At 40.9% G+C, this 17939-nt stretch overlaps 2 protein-coding genes across 2 annotated transcripts; one reads left to right on the forward strand and one right to left on the reverse strand.

Annotated features, from left to right (window-relative positions):
* The first annotated feature begins 1766 nt into the window (after positions 1-1766).
* Positions 1767-3460, forward strand: LOC117811750 (myosin-6-like). The gene is made up of 2 exons (XM_034682194.1): positions 1767-1859; positions 2086-3460. Exon 2 carries the CDS (start codon positions 2143-2145, stop codon positions 3370-3372), a length of 1230 nt encoding a protein of 409 aa, XP_034538085.1. The 5' UTR covers positions 1767-1859; positions 2086-2142; the 3' UTR covers positions 3373-3460.
* Positions 3461-9653: 6193 nt separating this feature from the next.
* LOC117811864 (G-protein coupled receptor 4-like) lies at positions 9654-16622 on the reverse strand. The gene is made up of 3 exons (XM_034682351.1): positions 16449-16622; positions 12014-12189; positions 9654-10736 (listed from the first exon to the last, which is right to left on the reverse strand). The coding sequence occupies exons 1-3, from the start codon at positions 16620-16622 to the stop codon at positions 10211-10213; spliced, it is 876 nt and encodes a 291-aa protein (XP_034538242.1). The 3' UTR covers positions 9654-10210.
* Between the last annotated feature and the right edge of the window lie 1317 nt (positions 16623-17939).

Here is a 17939-nt window from a genome sequence, read left to right on the forward strand (position 1 = left end):
AATAATAATTGTGCCTTCACATGCATTTCATATGCCCCCTTTAGGACTGAGGTCTGGCGATGGGTCTGTCAACAGGGTTATTTCAGAAGAGCCTTGATCAATGGAGAAAAAATCCAAAGAAGCTGGCTGATGTATTCCAAAAAGAATGATGCCGTTTTTTATACTGTGAAGTAGAAACAATCTGAGAGATGTTTCTGTCATTTTTATTTTTTAACACAGACAGGGTCCATTGATATAGATTGTGTGCAATCTTTAAATGTATTGTATTTATAGATCTTTGTTTTTCTGTACCAAGTTGTTTATTTATTGTATTTTTATTTATTATAGAATAATTATTATTGTTATTGTTATTATTGGATATAATGTTGTATTATTGTTTGTTCAGACTTCTTTTTGAAAATGTTTAAAATATAAAGCTTTATACCACTTTTCTTGAAGTTTATCAATATTGTGATTAGCGGCTGAGCTGACTGCAGCACAAGGGGCACCAGCTGAAATCTCGCCTTGGGCTCCAAAATGGTTAGGGCCGGCTCTGCCATCTCGGACAGGGACACTGTTTAGGGCTGCATTCAACATTGACGAATCAGCAGCAGCCTAGCAGACTCAGAGTGTGATCACAGCGACGTGCAGCGCTGTGGTGTGAAGAGGCGGATACACCTTCACTCTCTCAGCGTGAAACTCAGAGGAGACGACACCGAAGACATCCCCGAGGTGGGAACCTCTCCAGCAGGCAGCTTGAGTTCATGAAGGAAATGCACAAGCTGCCCTGTGTGCTCCCCGGGACAGACTGTGCATGACGTTCAGTGAAAAGAAGAATCCAGCGCTTCGTCTGTCACCCTGTCAGTTTATAATAAAACCAAACTTTCAAGTCATTGTTCCTTTCTTTTTATTTACCTCCAAAGAATTCAACACCTTATCAAATGAGAGAAACACTGTGCATTCATGATGACATTTTTACAGATGTTGTTCCAGTGGTTGAAGTTGTTTTTTATCTGAGACACACACACACACACACACACACACACCACAACATGTACAAACAATCATCAGAACTCACGCAGATGAACACACACCCACCACAACATGTACAACCAATCATCAGAACTCACGCAGATGAACACACACACACACACACACACACACACACACACACACACACACACACACACACACACTCAAACACATCATGTAATACAGACACACTGTCTCAGAGCATACAGTGAGAGTGAGAATGGACGAGGCGGGCCAGCTGGTTAGTTTATGTTGGGGGTTCATTGTAGTTTTTAATAATAATAATTGTAACTTTTGTAGAAGAACTATTTTAAACATTGTAAAATAAAATACTCTTTAACCTTCATTATTTCTTTATTATTTAACTGTTTAATTTCTCTCCCTTTCTTTCTCCTCCTCAGGTAAATGAATGAAGTCTTGCCTTTCTTTCCTTTGATTTAATCAACTTTTGAACTTATTTTGACCCCCTGTCTCTGCCTTCATCAGTTCTTACCTGTGTGACCTGATTTATTTATAACATAGTGTTGCTGTGTAGTTCCTGGGGTGCAGGTCCCCAGGCGGTGTTACCGGTTACAATTTCTGTTTAAACTTTAGCTATTAGCCCGCCCTGCCACACTACGATTCACCTGCTGTGGAAAAGTTCAAATCCACAGGAGATCACAGTGAGTCTTTCTCCCTCAATTATGTATCTTTGATGTAGTGGATTGTTGACAATGTATCAGGATGTGTATTGTTGCCTCAAACCAGAGATGTCCAGCCCTGTTTTTAAGACATGAGGGTCTGCTTCACGCCAACACCAGGATCTGGTCTTCTGTGGACCAGCCAGAGGAATCTTCAACATTTCATTGGTGAGTTTAATGTGTGTTTTATTTCACAAAGGAGGAGTCAGTCTAGGGTTTGTTACATGCTGATTCTGGGGGGGCATTTTGTTTTTATTCAGTGAGCAGGTCATGGCTGGAATTAGGTCACAATAGGACTTAAAAAATGGAAAGTGTCACAATGCAATCTAGAATGTAGAGTCTGAGTTTTTACATATATATAGCACCAAGCTGACAGACCACACACACTTCACAGATATTCATCTGGAGAACACAGTCAGAGAGACAGCAACAATACTAAAACAAGAGAGAGATGGCAAACTCAAAATCAACAAGCTGGTACCAACCAATGGACATAGACGAGTCAAATGAGACTCTGGAGGAGATCATCAGCAGGTATTGTCGCTGGCCAAGCCAAGAAAAACCTCATCCTCAATCCAATCAGAGGCGCCTACCACAACGACAGGAGAGGTATCCTGCTGCCAAGAGCCAGGTCCAGGAGCTGCAGGAGAGGCTGGAGGAGGAGCGACAACAGAGACTCCAGTGTGAAAAGGAGAACAGGTGTTTAAAAGAACAACTTAAACACCTGAAGCCCTCCTTTCAGCCTCAGAACCTCACCCATTATGTGCAGCACACCACGGGGAAGTTCACTGGCATAATAAAAGACCTGAACCAGAAGCTCACAGCCAAGGAGGAGGCCAATGAGACCCTCAAAAAGGAGGTGGAGGACCTGAAGAAATGGCTGGCAGAAGCAAGGTCCAGCCACACTGAGCTGTCCTCCAAATTGATATCCCAGAATGAGGACAGTGACAGGCTCAAGACGGAGGTAGACCAGCTCACTAAGGACAAGGAACACCAAACCTGGTGGATTGACCGCCTCATGAATGAGCTGGATGAGGTCAGGGGGCAGCTTTGGGAGCTGGAGGCCTTAGACCTCAAGGAGGAGGTGGACAAGCTCACCAAGGAGAAGGCAAGCCTAACCCGATGGAGTGACCGCCTCATGAATGAGCTGGATGAGGTCAGGGGGCAGCTTTGGGAGCTGGAGGCCTTAGACCTCAAGGAGGAGGTGGACAAGCTCACCAAGGAGAAGGCAAGCCTAACCCGATGGAGTGACCGCCTCATGAAAGAGCTGGACGAGGTCAGCGACCCGCTTTGGGAGCTGGAGGCCTTAGACACCAAGGAGGAGGTGGAGGACCTGAAGAAAAGGCTGGCAGAAGCCAAGACCAGCCACACTGAGCTGTCCTCCAAATTAAGATCACAAAAGGACGACAGTGACAGGCTCAGGGAGGAGGTGGACCAGCTCACCAAGGAGAAGGAAACCCAAACCTTGTGGAGTGACCTCCTTCTGAAAGAGCTGGAAGAGGTCCGGGAGCAGCTTTGGGTGATGAAGCTCCCCAACCATCAAGCTGTCAAGGAGGAGACTGATCTGGCCCAACTAATGAAGAACCTGTCCCTCCAAGACAACTCAGGGCCCTCCCTTCCCAGCAATGAGACTTGGGTTAAAGAACTTATCAAGATCTCTCCCTGGAGAACGCCCCCCTAAACAGCTGCTGCCCCCCCTCCGTGGGTTTTTCTCCGGGTAGCTCCGGTTTTATCCCACACAAAAAATTAGAATAAATTTGTGAAAACTATATGTTGTTTCTTATGTTTGTATTTCTGTATTTGTCACACTGTTGTCTGTATAGAGAGTCTGATGTGTAATAGAATCAAATGTGTTTGCAGAGTGTGTTTGAACAGGTCTAATAGATCCAGGGTCTCTGAGGCCTCAACATCTCTCTCTGAGGTTTTTCTTATTAACTGACCTAAATGCATGAAACGTTATCACGAGTCTGCAAGCTATTCCTTTTATGGTAGAATTTATTAAATTCACATTTAACCTCATACACATGACACCTAAACAAATAAACAATAAAACAAAGGGGACAATGAAACTAACAGTAACACAAAACAACAAACAAACAAAAACAAGATCCACAAACAGAACAGAAAAAACAACTCCTCACACCGACAAGCTCCATCTCTAAAATGTCATGATTTTTTTCTTCTTTCAATAAATGTTAGCTGTTTAAAAATAGATCCAAATAACAGAAAATCTTTGATCACAAATCAAATTTTCAGTACTCTCACTAAAACATATGAACTGCGTGTGTGTAATACTTTACCCCATATGTTTCCAAAAACAAATATTTTGTTCTTTTCAAGGGCTGATGATTTTTTCAACTTTAAATAATATCTCAGTTCATCACTCCAGTGTTTAAGTGAGTGAGGACATGTAGCTTTCCAGTGTTTTAAAAGAACTTTCTTAAATACAATAGAGGAAAAAAGAATAACCCAGCTTTGTGGATATCTGACTCTTACATGTGAGACATCTTGAAAGATGCAAATATAAATATTGAAATTAATTTCCACTCCCAAAACCTCAGACAACCAACGCTCTATTTCAACCAAACCCTCTGAACTTTACTACAGCTCCAAAATGCATGAATCAGTGAATCTGTGAGTCAACATTTCAGACAGTTCCCTGAAGCATTTTTGTCATACTGTTTGATTTTATCCCTTGTACAGTAAATTCTGTACATTATTTTATATTGGATTAAATGAAATGTCCATTGACTGTAATATCTCTTGTTAAACTCCAACAGTCCTTCCATCTCAGTTTGATATCCTTCCTCTCTAAATCTTGATTCCATGAATTTATTCTAGTTTACAATGTAGTTTCAACAGAATATGATTTCTGTGAAACCTTATAAACTTTAATTAAATGATTACATGTTTCTGATATAAATAGATTCCTCTAAATCACTCTGCTCTGTGTAAGAATGTAGGTCAAACATTTTAAATACACTTCTAAGCTGCATATACCTGAACAATTCTTCATTAGATAAACAAAAAGTGGATTGAAGGTCGGTCCAGGAGATACACTTATTTCCACTGATCAGGTCTTCAATAGTCTCTGGACCTCTCTCCCTCCATGCAGACCAGTTTAAAGGGGAGTTCTGTAGAGTGATGACAGGACTGTCCCAAATAATAGTTTGTTTTAGATTTGATATCGACTCACTGAACATACTCTTCATTTTTTCCAACTGGCTGCCACACTGCAAACACTGAAATCTAAGTAAGATTGAATATCTCAGATAAGGTGAAAGTTGATTATGTTTTGCCTGATCAGATCGTTTTTCTCACTAAGCAGTTTTTATGTTGGAGTGTTTCACTTGTTTTGAGTGTTTGAGGAGGTCGGTCAGGTATGAGGGGGCGAGGTTATTGAGGGCTTGAGCAGGATCTTGAAGTGGATTCGGTGCTGTATGGGGAGCCAGTGGAGGTGCTGAAGGATGGGTGTGATGTGAGCTCTGGAGCAGGAGTGGGTTAGTAACCAGGCAGCTGAGATCTGGACATGTTGTAGTTCTCTGAGGTCAGTGGAGGGAAGGCCGTAACGAATGCTGTTGCAATAGTCCAATCTGGAGGTTATGAAGGCGTGTATGAAGGTTTCTGCAGCAGAGGAGGAGAGAGAAGATCTGTATTCTTGCGTGACTTTAGTGCAAAGGGGGCCCCACAAGACCCGGGATTGGTGGAGTTCTGTGAAGTATCAAGTGTTGAGGGCACCTAGCCAAGGTGGCTCTGTGTACACAATCGGGCCAGTAGATGACCAGACCAAGGTAAGACAGGTCCATCGTACCAAGTTGAAGGCTGTGGTTGGAGTAGACTACCCCGGTCGTGCCCCTTCCCATAACTCCCTGTCTGTGGAACAGTCACCCTTTGAGGAGGAGTGCTTATTTGAGTATGACTTGCTGGCTCTTGGTCAACAGTCTCCTGTGGCCACCTCTGTCATGCCCCCCACCAGATTAGCCACAGTGACTCAACCCACACCCTGAATGCCAGCGCCACCATCCAACTCAATCTCTCCTGGGTGTGGCCCGTCAACCGCTTCATACCCGGGCCTCACTCTTGGTGTCCTTTGTCCCCTCACCTGCCTCGTGGCTACAGCCTGGCGCAGGGGGGAAATTGGTTGGCGTGGCAGAAGACATCATTCGGCATGATTTAGCCATTGTGGCGCATGCTACCTCCACAGCTCACACTGCAAAAAAGGGTAGCTCAAATATAGGATGAAAAAACTGAATTCAAGGTGAACATTTCTTAAAACTAGTGAAATGATCTGTCCATGCAGCAAGTTCATTTTACTTGATAAGAAATCTTAAAATGAGATTGTTAAATCTAGAAATAAGCAGGCTCTGAAAGTATTAGAAAGGGTTGAAGTAAGTAGAATATGCTGACTTTTAGCTCAAACTACTTGAAAACAAACTTCCTACAGCACAGTTGTAAGTCAAATATACTGAATATAAACAAAGAAAATCTCATTTATTTACTTTGTATATTTAATTTGAGCAAATGAAGGCCTGGGGACAAGAAAAACAACACCACTTTAAGTAAAAAATGACTCACTATTAGAAAACTATGATTACACTGTTTCTTGATATAAGCTGGCTCATCTTAAATAAACCCTAATCCATCTTAAACTAAAACTAAAATCTTTAAACCAGTTCTTATTCTTAGAATATACCTCTGAAATGTTTCTACAGAAACCACAAGAGCAAGCTGGATTACTGGCAACCTTTAATAAACGTCAGGATTAACAACATATAACATCAAGAACATTATTAATAGTGGCTCAGGGTTGATGCTACTTCAAGACATTTCAAACAGTCTATAGTGGCTTGATTTCACCAATCAAAACAAAACCCTCTAAGCCACAGAGGGGCTGCTTTTCTGGGACTCAGTTGACCCCTGTCCTCCTCGACAGAATGAATGAATGACGGTCCAAACTCTGTGCATTGACATCAAACGGGTTTATTTACATCGACACACAATTATGCTCTGCCAACCAAGCTGCACTTACATCCAATATAACCTGCAGAATAATTAACAGGGTAACGTACACACAAAGACAATAACGACGACAGTCAAAAAGTGTTTGCTAACCCGGTAGGCAGCTCACCTGCCACTAATTGGGTCTTCTTCTCTTTATGCCTTCTGCACCCTACTTGACAACACCCACCACCTAGTGTGAACACAAGTAAGTGCATCAAACAAAATGAAACAGTCCACAGACACAACATTGATACAAATATGGCTCAAACACAGTCTTTAGAGCCAAACCAAAACAAATATATTACCATTTAGCACTGCAGAAAAATGAGCAATCAATAAGATACAAGCTGAACTGTGTCTTGAAGAGATGCCGTATGTGTTATTCTTAAATCAACTTGAATTTGTTACTCAATCTTGGAACAAGTTTTATTTTGATGAGACTTTAGGTGAGACAACCAATGTAGCTTATTTTAACAGTCATTCACTCAATTTAAGATTCCCAGACTAACTGAGACAAAAAGACATGTTCATAATCAATTTAAGATTCAACCATACATACAAAGATTACAAACAGTAAATAACTCTAAAAACAAGGTCATTCATCTAACATGTCTCAATCTAAGAATTCAAATCTTGACAAGTGTGACAAATTATTTGCAGTGCAGCTCACTGAGTTAGCAATAGGAAGCGGTTCCCTCAGCCGGAGGCTTGTTTGGGTCTGGTCATGTGTTCCCTCGTTTGAGCAGCGGCCTTTGCGCACCTTCATCTGATGCTCCAAGGCTGCGCTGCATGACTGTTGGACAGGGAGGCCCTGGTTGTTGTGGCCTGCTATCACTCAGACTTCTGTTTTGGCTCTCCGTTTTTGAAGTCTGGCCCTCCTAACAGGGGCGTTGCAAGGCATAAAGCCCTACTGGGGCATAGGCCCCCTATACTATATCCCCTTACACACACACACACACACACACACACACACACACACACACACACACACACACACACACACACACACACACACACATTTTATGGGCAGGTGTTAATCTGGCTCTCTAAGGTTAGTGAAACCAGTGCTCACGAATGTGTCATGTTTCATGTGTTTACAAAGCTGCATCTCTATTTACAGAATATTAGAACCAGGGAAAGCTTTCAAACCATTGTGAATTAAATGATTGTTTTTTTTTAACCCAAAGCAGTGCTGGGGATAGTGGGACTTAACTTGTTTAGGACCATCATGCTTTCCCCCCAAGTCACTCATGTCCCCTCTTTCTTTGTGGACGCTGGTTTTTGCTCTTGCCCCTAGACTAATGTCATCTGTTTCTGTTGAAACTGCTCCCTCGTCATCTTCATGTCTGTCATCTTGGGGCCGTCTCTCCAGTCAGTCTCACTTTCACTTTGCCTCGACCACTCATGCACCTCAGTCTCTCCTCCTCCAGCAACTTGATCCTCATTCTCTGCAGCAGCAAAATCAAAACCAGAGCGCAAACTTTGCTGTCCCCGTCCCGCACCCGAGGGAAAGCTGCCTGTGTGCAGTTCACCTGCTGCTCGGAACACAGTGATGATCTCCGAGCGGGGGAGGGGAGGGGGTAGCAAATTAATGAATGTATGGGAAACACTGCGGTGGATGCAACACATTAACAACTGCGCCTAAAGTCTTTTCTTTTCTTTTTTACTCCGGCCCACCGGGAAAACTCCCGGTACTCCTGATGGCCAGTCCGCCCCTGATACTGAGGCACAGCTCATTTATACTGAGGCACATGCCCCAGTAAAGGGGGTCTGGTGACGCCCTTGCCTCCTAAGAAGTTTGGCACTTCAGAAAAAGTTGAGCTTGAACTAGTTCTGGTCCCGGATTGACTTGCAGGACCTTATGTAACACACTCCCAACCTCAAGAGTCCTACCCTTTTATTAATGTCATTTTGTTAGCATTAGTTCAATTTGAATGATTTTGCTTCCATGTCAATTTGTTGTGATTTGTATTTCTTTAGTTTTTTACATAACCAAAGACTTGTGACCATTTATTTTACAGCCTGATAACTGTGAGATCTTTTGGATTGTGTCCAGAAGAACAGGGAGTGACAGAGTTTGATCTGAGGACAGCTAGAGAATATCATCAGCATACAAAGATAGTTTACGTTCTGTGCCGCCTGCCTTCACACCTTTATTTCTTGTTTGGGCCCTTAGGACTTTTACAAGGGGCTCTAGAGAGTAGGTAAACCATAAGGGTGAGAGGGGCCCCTGTGTCGTTCCCCTTGACCAGGGCTGTCCAAACTGTTTCCAAGGAGGGTCACAGTTGAGTTTGAGAAAAGACCCAAGGGCCAGCAGCGCCTGCTGACATTATTCACCTGAAACATTAAAGTAACACATGAATACTCTATCTTTTAACAATGTGTTTTTAATCAGTAACTAGGTAGTGTCAGATATGTGCGATCATCTCAGGCTTATGAAATAAAACCTCCTGTCCCTAAATGTTCTGGATACCTGATGATATGTCTTCAGTTCTCTGGGCTGCAGTGTTACGAGCCGGGTAAACATTAGCTAACTCTAACTTCTTCTTCAGGAAAATGTTCTCCATTAGGGGCGATGTGGGAAAATATCATCTTTTCACGATCTGGATTTTATCACGATTCTTTTTCATGTTGTTTTTAAGACTACTTTGAGCAGTAAACAACAGTTTTAGCACCAATCTTTGCCTTTTTGCACCATTTCATCATTTTGATGTAGTCTGTGTCCTCTTTTCTGTCTTTTGAAGTCTCAGTGTTCATCAAGCACATTTTCACATCATGATAAATCTATTTATTTAAACATGCAAACTTTAAGAGTTCTTGTGTTTCTGCTCTGTTTCAGTCCTGCAGAGTTCACAGAGCTTTAGCTTTATATAAGTAGCCTCTGCACAGTCCATGTGTAGTTTAGTGAGAGGTTACTGGGTTTATTTCACTTTTGTGTCTGCACTTGAAAGAAAACACACATTTACACATAATTCATCATGTGATTTATTTCTGTGCCATGAAGAACATTTGAAGATGGAAGCGTATGAGTTGAAGAAAGGGGGACGTTTGTCCGTTGGTGAGCACTGATGCTCTCGGCCCTGTGTAGACCACTTTAACCCATTTGATTAATTCTTCCCCAAAACCAGATTTTTCCAGACCTTTATCAGAAACCCTCACTCTACTCTGTCAAATGCCTTCTCAAGCTGAATTGGATAGAGATGGAAAGTTACGTTAGCCTAGCGCTTTTCTTATGCTAACTATCAGTAGTAATCACAATTGCCTAGCAGCTGTATCACTGCGTCTGTTAATTGACTCATGGAGTGGGAGGAGTCATGAAGCTAAGTTCTGGTTGCTGCAGAAGTAAAAGATATAATTATTAAAGATCCACAAGTGTGTGAAGCTAGTTTTCATGCTTTCAAAGATGATTAACAACATGACAAACATGGTCCTTATTCATGCATTTGGATATACTCTGATTATGGAGTACATTTGCTCTGTTTTCTCTTCTCTCTCTCTGCCTCCTTAAAGCTTTCTGTCTAAATGTCGTCAACATCCACTGCTGATGTGGTGGGATCATTGCTCTCCTTTATGCAACAACACAAAGAGGTCAGACAGTTTCCCATGATCTGCTTTCTGATGAAGATATACAGAAGCATGTCTGCCAGAGGACTCAGAGTAAGTAACATAATGGACATTAAGAGAAGGATAAAAGACTTAAAGCCAGCCATCAATAACAGTAAGATAATGATGCCGGGTAGGAACAGCAGCGTGTAAATGAGCAGCACCACCACCAAAAGTCCAACTATTCGTCGTTTTTCATCAGAGTGGACCGAGACGGAGGAAGAGAGGGCTCTGAGGGTCCTGACCAGGAAGAAGATGAACAGTGGGATGGGAATGATGAGGACAATAGAGAGTACTATACATGAACCTATAACAGGAACCCAGGGAAGCACAATAAGGTAATAAACAGGAGGTAAGGCCCAGACCACGGCACAGACCGCCACAGAGATCTTGATGGTTCGTTTGAATCGGTACCACAGTGGGTGCACGATGACCAGGTACCTGCAAAACCAGAGGGACACACGGTCTTTGAGGAGGTGCAGGAACATTCAGAAACATGATTATCAGACACTTTAGCCAGGGCCGTAACCAGGATTTGACAAATATCAAGGTCAAAATTTGTTACAGATGGCACAGTATGCACTAACTTCTGACAGTGAACACCTCAACCATGGATATTTATCCTCCCATTTATTGCTGTATCGTAACAGCCTCTGAAACTTCCTTTGGTGGTAACTGTGGCTTTGATGAATCCACTTGTTGTTCAGAAGGCTGCACTGGATCCAATTCATGTAGACAGACTCTCCCCTCTTCTGTCATCTCTCTTCCATCTTTGTCTGCCTCAGTGCAGCTCTCCCTCTCTTGTCCCTGTGAGTCTGCTTTACTCTTTCCCTCAGCCTCCTTTTCTGTGTCTCTCTGCTGTTGATCTGCGTTATCAACTCTTCTGCCTCCACACTGTTCTCTTTCCGTTCCTTCATCCACTGTCTGTCCCTGTCTGTCCTCACTCTCCTGCTAAATTGTAAGGAGGATCATGAAGTTAAATAAATACACCTCCTTCATATCAATATTGAGACACATTTAAATCATTCAAATAATAAATAGTGACACAACAGCACAAGAGTAAAAGTAAAATTTAGGTTATACAATGATCCTATTACTCTTTCAGTTGGTATGATGTTAAATTTAGGCTATATAAGTTTCATTATGATTGCTACAGAAAACCTCTATGGTCATTACATTGTTTGAACTGGATGAGGACAGTATGGTTTGTTTAACATCATTGTGTGTGTGTGTGTGTGTGTGTGTGTGTGTGTGTGTACAGTATATGGTACAAGGATAATCCTGTCCTGGGTGGGGAACTGTGGGCAGCACTTGACTTCTCACTCATCACTTTTCTTATTTTTTATCCCCCTATCATCCTCTTCCTGTCCCGTTGGGAATAATGTTAAATGTAACCGGGAACTTTTATTGCGTTACCTTGGCTGTTGTAGCAGTCTGTACATCAGAAATTTGTACAAATCGGTACAAATCTAACGGATTTTTGAGGCAGTCCACCCACAAACCACTGCGATGAGAAAAGATCCTAGAGTTACTAGAGGATGATCTACCGCATGGTGATTAAAGGCGCAAATGATGTCCTACACAAAGTATATTTGCAGTCAGTTATATCGCCATCTTTTTGTCACTTGAGAAAAAATACCGAGGACATGATCTCGGTGTCCTCAATGGTAGTTACGGCCCTAACTGTAGCACTACACACAACTTTAAACAGACCTTACCTTTCCAGTGAGATGCACACCATGAAGCCAACACTCGACAACAGACCACTGAAGTAGACATACAGAGTCATGGGAGTCTCAGGATTTGACACCAGTACGATCATGCAGCAGAGCTGAACGATGTCTGAAATGAGAAGGTTGATGACGTATATTGGAGCAACTTGACCCTGGCGTACCTGCAGAAGAATAGAGGTAGAAGTAAACATCACTCTCTGCAGTAACAGACATGATTCATCAAACTATGACTCTCATGACATCTTGGCATTTCACTGTATTCAGACTTTGACCTGTGTTTCATGCTCTCATGGGGGGGCCACTCTGACCCAGTCAAACAGGAGCACAAGGCTGAAGGGTGGGTTGTGTCATGTTTGCATTCAGAAGTTCTACATCTCTAACTTTACACACATGTCAGGGACTATCCTGAAACTAATGGAGAAGATGAATTATGTGAACTATAAATTACATTGAACTAACAATATACAGTGGATATCAAAAGTCTACACACCCCTGTCAAAATGTCAGGTTTTGTGATGTAAAAACATGAGACCAAGATAAATCATGTCAGAGCTTTTTCCACCTTTAATTTGACCTATAACATGAACAATTCAACTGAAAAAATGAAGATATTTTAGGGGGAAGAATACAAAATAATAAACTAAAATAATGTGGTTACATAAGTGTACACACCCTTTAACTAATAATTGTTTGAAGCACCTTTTGATTTTATTACAGCAGTGTTTTTTGTAGGAGTCTATTAGCATGGCACATCTTGATGTGGTGATATTTGCCCATTCTTCTTTACAGAAAAGCTCCAAATCCATCAGATAGTGAGGGCATCTCCTGTGCACTTCCCTCTTCAGACCACCCCACAGATATTCAACTGGATTCAGGTCTGGACTCTGGCTGGGCCATTCCAAAACTTGAATGTTCTTCTGGTGAAGCCATGCTTTTGATGATTTGGATGTATGCTTTGGTTTGTTGTCGTGTTGAAAGGTGAAATTCCTCTTCATCTTCATCTTTCTAACAGAGGCCTGGAGGTTTTGTGTTAAACTGACTGGTGTTTGTAACTGTTCATACTTCCCTCCACTTTGACTAAGGCCCTGGTTCCAGCTGAAGAAAAACAGCCTCAAAGCATGATGCTGCCCCCACCATGCTTCTCTGTGGGTCTGGTGTTCTTTATGTGATGTACAGTGTTGTTTTTATGACAAACATACCTTTTGGAATTATGGCCAAAAAAGTTAAACCATGGTTTGATCAGACCATAAAACATTTGATGTTTTTTGGGAGACTTCATGTATGTTTTTGAAACATTTTGCCGGGCTTGGATGTTTTTCTTCATAAGAAAAGGTTCCCGTCTCTCCCCCTACCCATAGCAGAAACATATGAACAATAGGAGAGATGTTGTCACATGTAGTACACAGCCAGTACTGGTCAGAAATCCCTGCAGCTCCTTTAATGTTGCTGTAGGCCTCTTGGAAGCCTCCCTGACCAGTTTTCTTCTGGTCTTTTCATCAGTTTTGGAGGGATGTCCAGTTCTTGGTAATGTCACTGTTGTTCCATATTTTCTCCACTTGATGATGACGGTCTTCACTGTGGTCCATGGTATATCTAATGCCTTGGAACATGTTTGTACCTTTCTCCTGACTGATACCTTTCAACAATGAGATCCCTCTCCTTTTCTCCGCAACACTGAAAATCACGTCCCCCAACGAAGAACAGAGATCATTCGATAATCCTGCTGAAGCAAAGGAGTACATAGCCAGACACCTACAAGCAAGGGACTGAGGTAATATGTTGGCCTAAATGTTATTCACCTGTAAGAGTTCCAAGCCATGAGGTGAAGTTTAACGCCAGTTTGTGTAGAACTGAGCAGTCAGTCACGTTCAGAGATGTAAACGATGTAAAATAACATTTGCTACCAATGTAGCTGGAACCTACCATTAACAATTCTTCCAGCGCCTCGTTAAAGAGCGGACTTAAAGGTCAATAATATTCCACTTACCAGTTGTTGTTGTTGTTGTTGTTTTATTTGTATTTATTTATTCATTATTATTATCTATTCTTCTTCTTTTTTATTCTATTTTATTATTTTCTATTTTTATTTAACATAAGTCACACGCTACAGTAACAGTTCAAAAGAGAACAAACCAAACTGTAAAAAAAGAAATTTAACAATAGTATCACGTATAACTCTTCTAGCTGGAATAGAGGTGTTTTTATTTTTTATAAGTATTATTATTTTTATTTTATTGTTATTTATTTGTTTTCTCAACCATATGGTGGTCACATGCTGCAACAGTTATATTTTATAGCAGTTGGTTAAAATTTGTTCATTTGAGGAATACTAGTTTAAGGAGAGTCATTTTCCTTCAATGTTCGATTAAGGCATGGCTCCTTATATAGATCTAGTTTGCACAAAGACAGACACTCAGAGCTCCTGGCTCCATAGGTTTCATTACCTGGAACATTAGAGGTATGGGCAGTGCGGTCAAATGCAATAAAATCTTCTCACATCTTAAATCATTCAATCCAGATGTAATTTTTCTACAAGAGATGCATTTAAAGACTAATCATCACACAAGACTGAGGAATAACTGGATTGGGCAGGTCTTCCACTCAAATTTTAACCATAATTTGACGGGTGTAGTGATTCTTTTTAAAAAGGGCGTCCAGTTTGATGAAGCCAAATGTATTCAAGACCCTAATGGCCGATACATAATATTAGTCTGCAAGTTGTGCAATACCCCAGTTATCCTAGTGAACATTTATGGTCCCAACTGGGATGACCCGCAATTTTTTACTAAGCTAATAGCTTCTCTTCCGATGTCCACACTCATCAACTTATCATAGCTGGAGACCTCAATTGTGTACTCAACCCACAACTAGACAGGTCCAATCCCAAACCCGTCAGCCAGTTATTTAAAGCAGGGGCCGTTTTTACGTCTTTTATGGAGTCATATGGTCTTGTGGATCCATGGAGGAAACTAAATCCTACTGCAAAACAATTCTCATTCTTCTCACCGGTTCACAAAAGTTATTCTAGAATAGATTATTTCATAGTCAATGGCAACCTTTTTCCATCGGTCACTTTTTCACATTACAACAGTATTGTTATATCAGACCACTCTCCAGTGCAACTGGACACTACACTTTCCTGATAATGTACATCCTCGGCGGTCATGGCGACTTGATCCGTCCCTTCTATTATGTACTCAATTTAAAAAATTATCAATCAGCAAATCGATCTTTCCTCGACATAAATGACTTCCCAGACATATCACGCCATACACTGTGGGAAACTTTAAAAGCCTACATTAGAGGACAGATCATTTCATATACAGCTCACATGAATAAACAGCATGATAAACGTCTTTCAGAAATAGAAAAATCAATAATTGATCTGGATAGAAAGTATTCTGCATCTCCCACTCCAAATGGAATTTAACAACCTTTCCACTCATCAGGCGGAGAAGAATTTACTTAAACCAAACAGAATTTCTACGAACATGGAGATAGAGCAGGCAGGATGCTCACTCATCAACTCAGACAAAAATACAGTGACTCCCAAATAACAGAGATAAACATAGGACCAACTACCACTACCTGTGACCGTCATTTAATTAACAGTCAATTCAAGAAATACTATTCAGATTTATATGTCACAGACACAAAAACATATACATAAAATACAGTCCTTTTGGAAACAGTAGATATCCCCAATCTCAGTTCAGAGTCCCAGTCCTCACCAGAAGAACCACTTACAACCAGTGAAATACAAACTGCAATTCACTCCATGCAGACTGGACGGGCACTGGGACCAGACGGTTTCCCAGTAGAGTTTTATAAGACTTTCTCTCCCGACTAGTAGCTGTCCTCAAAGTAATGTGTGATGAGACACTAAAGACTGGCAATCTTCCACCAACCCTCACACAAGCAACTATATCAGTATTGCTAAAAAAGGATAAAAACCCACATGACTGCTCCTCCTACAGACCTATCAGCCTCTTATGCTGTGATTACAAAATATTCACAAAATCCCTTGCAAAAGTGTAACACTTCTCCATTGCTTTTTTTTACTCTATTTTTTAAAACATAAATGTTGATAACTGATGGAATACACTATGTTTTGCTGTTTCTTTGTCCAAAGTCATGAAATAAAAAAGTAGGTTGGCTTCATCCTCTGACGACCATGAACACTGACAGAATTGAACACTCCTTTGACCTTTTTTAATCAAACTTACTGACCAAGTTTAGTGTGATTAATCGTTTCTTCCTCTACAGTGTAAGCAGAAGCATTCTGCATGTGTATAAACTCACATCATCTTTGAGTTGATATCAAAGCTAGTACCAAACCCAGATCCAGATCCTCTACAGACAAGCACACAGTTCCACAGAAACATGACACACACAGTAAATAAAGTCACAAAGTACATACCAGAGAGGAAAGAGCATAGATGGTCACGAGCACCAAAAGAAGGCCGATACTGATGACAATGCATTGCACAACATTGAATATGAAATCCATATCTATGTCAACCTGATGTCGTCTGAGGTTTCTGTCATTGTTGAAGTCCGTGTCGGAGGCTGTGTTATTGAAGCCTGCTTCCATTCTTCAGTGTAATCTAAAGTTAGAGATCAGTAAAAATAACAGTTAGTAAAAAGCTTAGTGCAGTAACATGAATAACATGGTCGTCACTAAACACAGCATTTCATCTAACGTGCTCAGTTTATTCAAAAGTTTGAGATCAGTGTGAATAGTTTCATGGACTTTAAACTTCAAAGGTTCTGGTGGCCAAGGCTTTCCTTTCTCACTTCACAAAATGTTCTTTAGAAATATTATTGGTGTTCAATATTTGAAACAAATACAAAAGGAGGTTTAAAAGGTTCCAAATAACACGGGCTATAAAGGTGGAGTCTGGGGTTTGAATCCCACATGGAGCTAAGAATATACAGCTTACATTTTTCACACTGAGACAAGTCAAGTTTCTTTTTCAGATGAGTCCTATTTCAGTCCAACTTTTAATATTCCATAGTACTGTACACAAACACAGCACTCTTTTAGTTTACCTCATCAAAATAATGTGTCTGCACTGTTTATTGTCATTTTCAAATATGTATTGATTAATGTGCTGAGAAAAATAATCCCAGGTGGTGATGAACAGGCCCAGACACTTTGGTGTGCAGCAGCTGTCACCTTCAAGTCTAGTTCTCTGTTTTTAAATACCTCTGTAATGGACTCAGTATCATTGTAAATGAGGGTTGCCGCTCAATGATCTCTCGAGCATAAATAAAGGCTGATTGATTGATTGATTGATTGATTGATTGATTGATTGATTGATTGATTGATTGATTGATTGATTGATTGATTGATTGATTGATTGATTGAGTGTGTTTAGGTTAGTAAAGGCTTTTCATTAAAAGATAATTGACTATATTTCTAAGTGACTGTAATCTGCCTCAGATATCACGTCTCTAACCTGCAGGGAGACAAAGCTCTCTTCATGTCTCAGCTGTTCATTGCCTGGACATTTAAAACATCCCATAATTCCCCCTCATTAGTTTCATGTTGGGTCCAAACATACAGAACAGACAATGTGAAAATGAATAATGAGGAGAGGAATAAGTCAAAGGCTATGAACAACATTCTAGATATACAGAGCTTATATGTATATAGATATATATTCTTTACTTTTTGTCTTTACAATCACACACTGGACATCATCCCACATAAAACAAGAAGATAGAAGCATTAGAAATGTCATTACTGTAACATTCATTTTCATGGCTTTTTGTTCCTCTTCTCATTCTTTCACTGACGTTTCTGAAACACAATATTAACTCTGTTGACTACTGAAAGATTCTAAAGAGTCCCAGATCTTACCTGAATGAAGTCCCTGCTCAAGTGTCTGATGTTTCTCTGCTTCTT

The sequence above is a fragment of the Notolabrus celidotus genome, chromosome 4 (genome assembly GCF_009762535.1).
Source record: "Notolabrus celidotus isolate fNotCel1 chromosome 4, fNotCel1.pri, whole genome shotgun sequence".
Classification (NCBI taxonomy): Eukaryota; Metazoa; Chordata; class Actinopteri; order Labriformes; family Labridae; genus Notolabrus; species Notolabrus celidotus.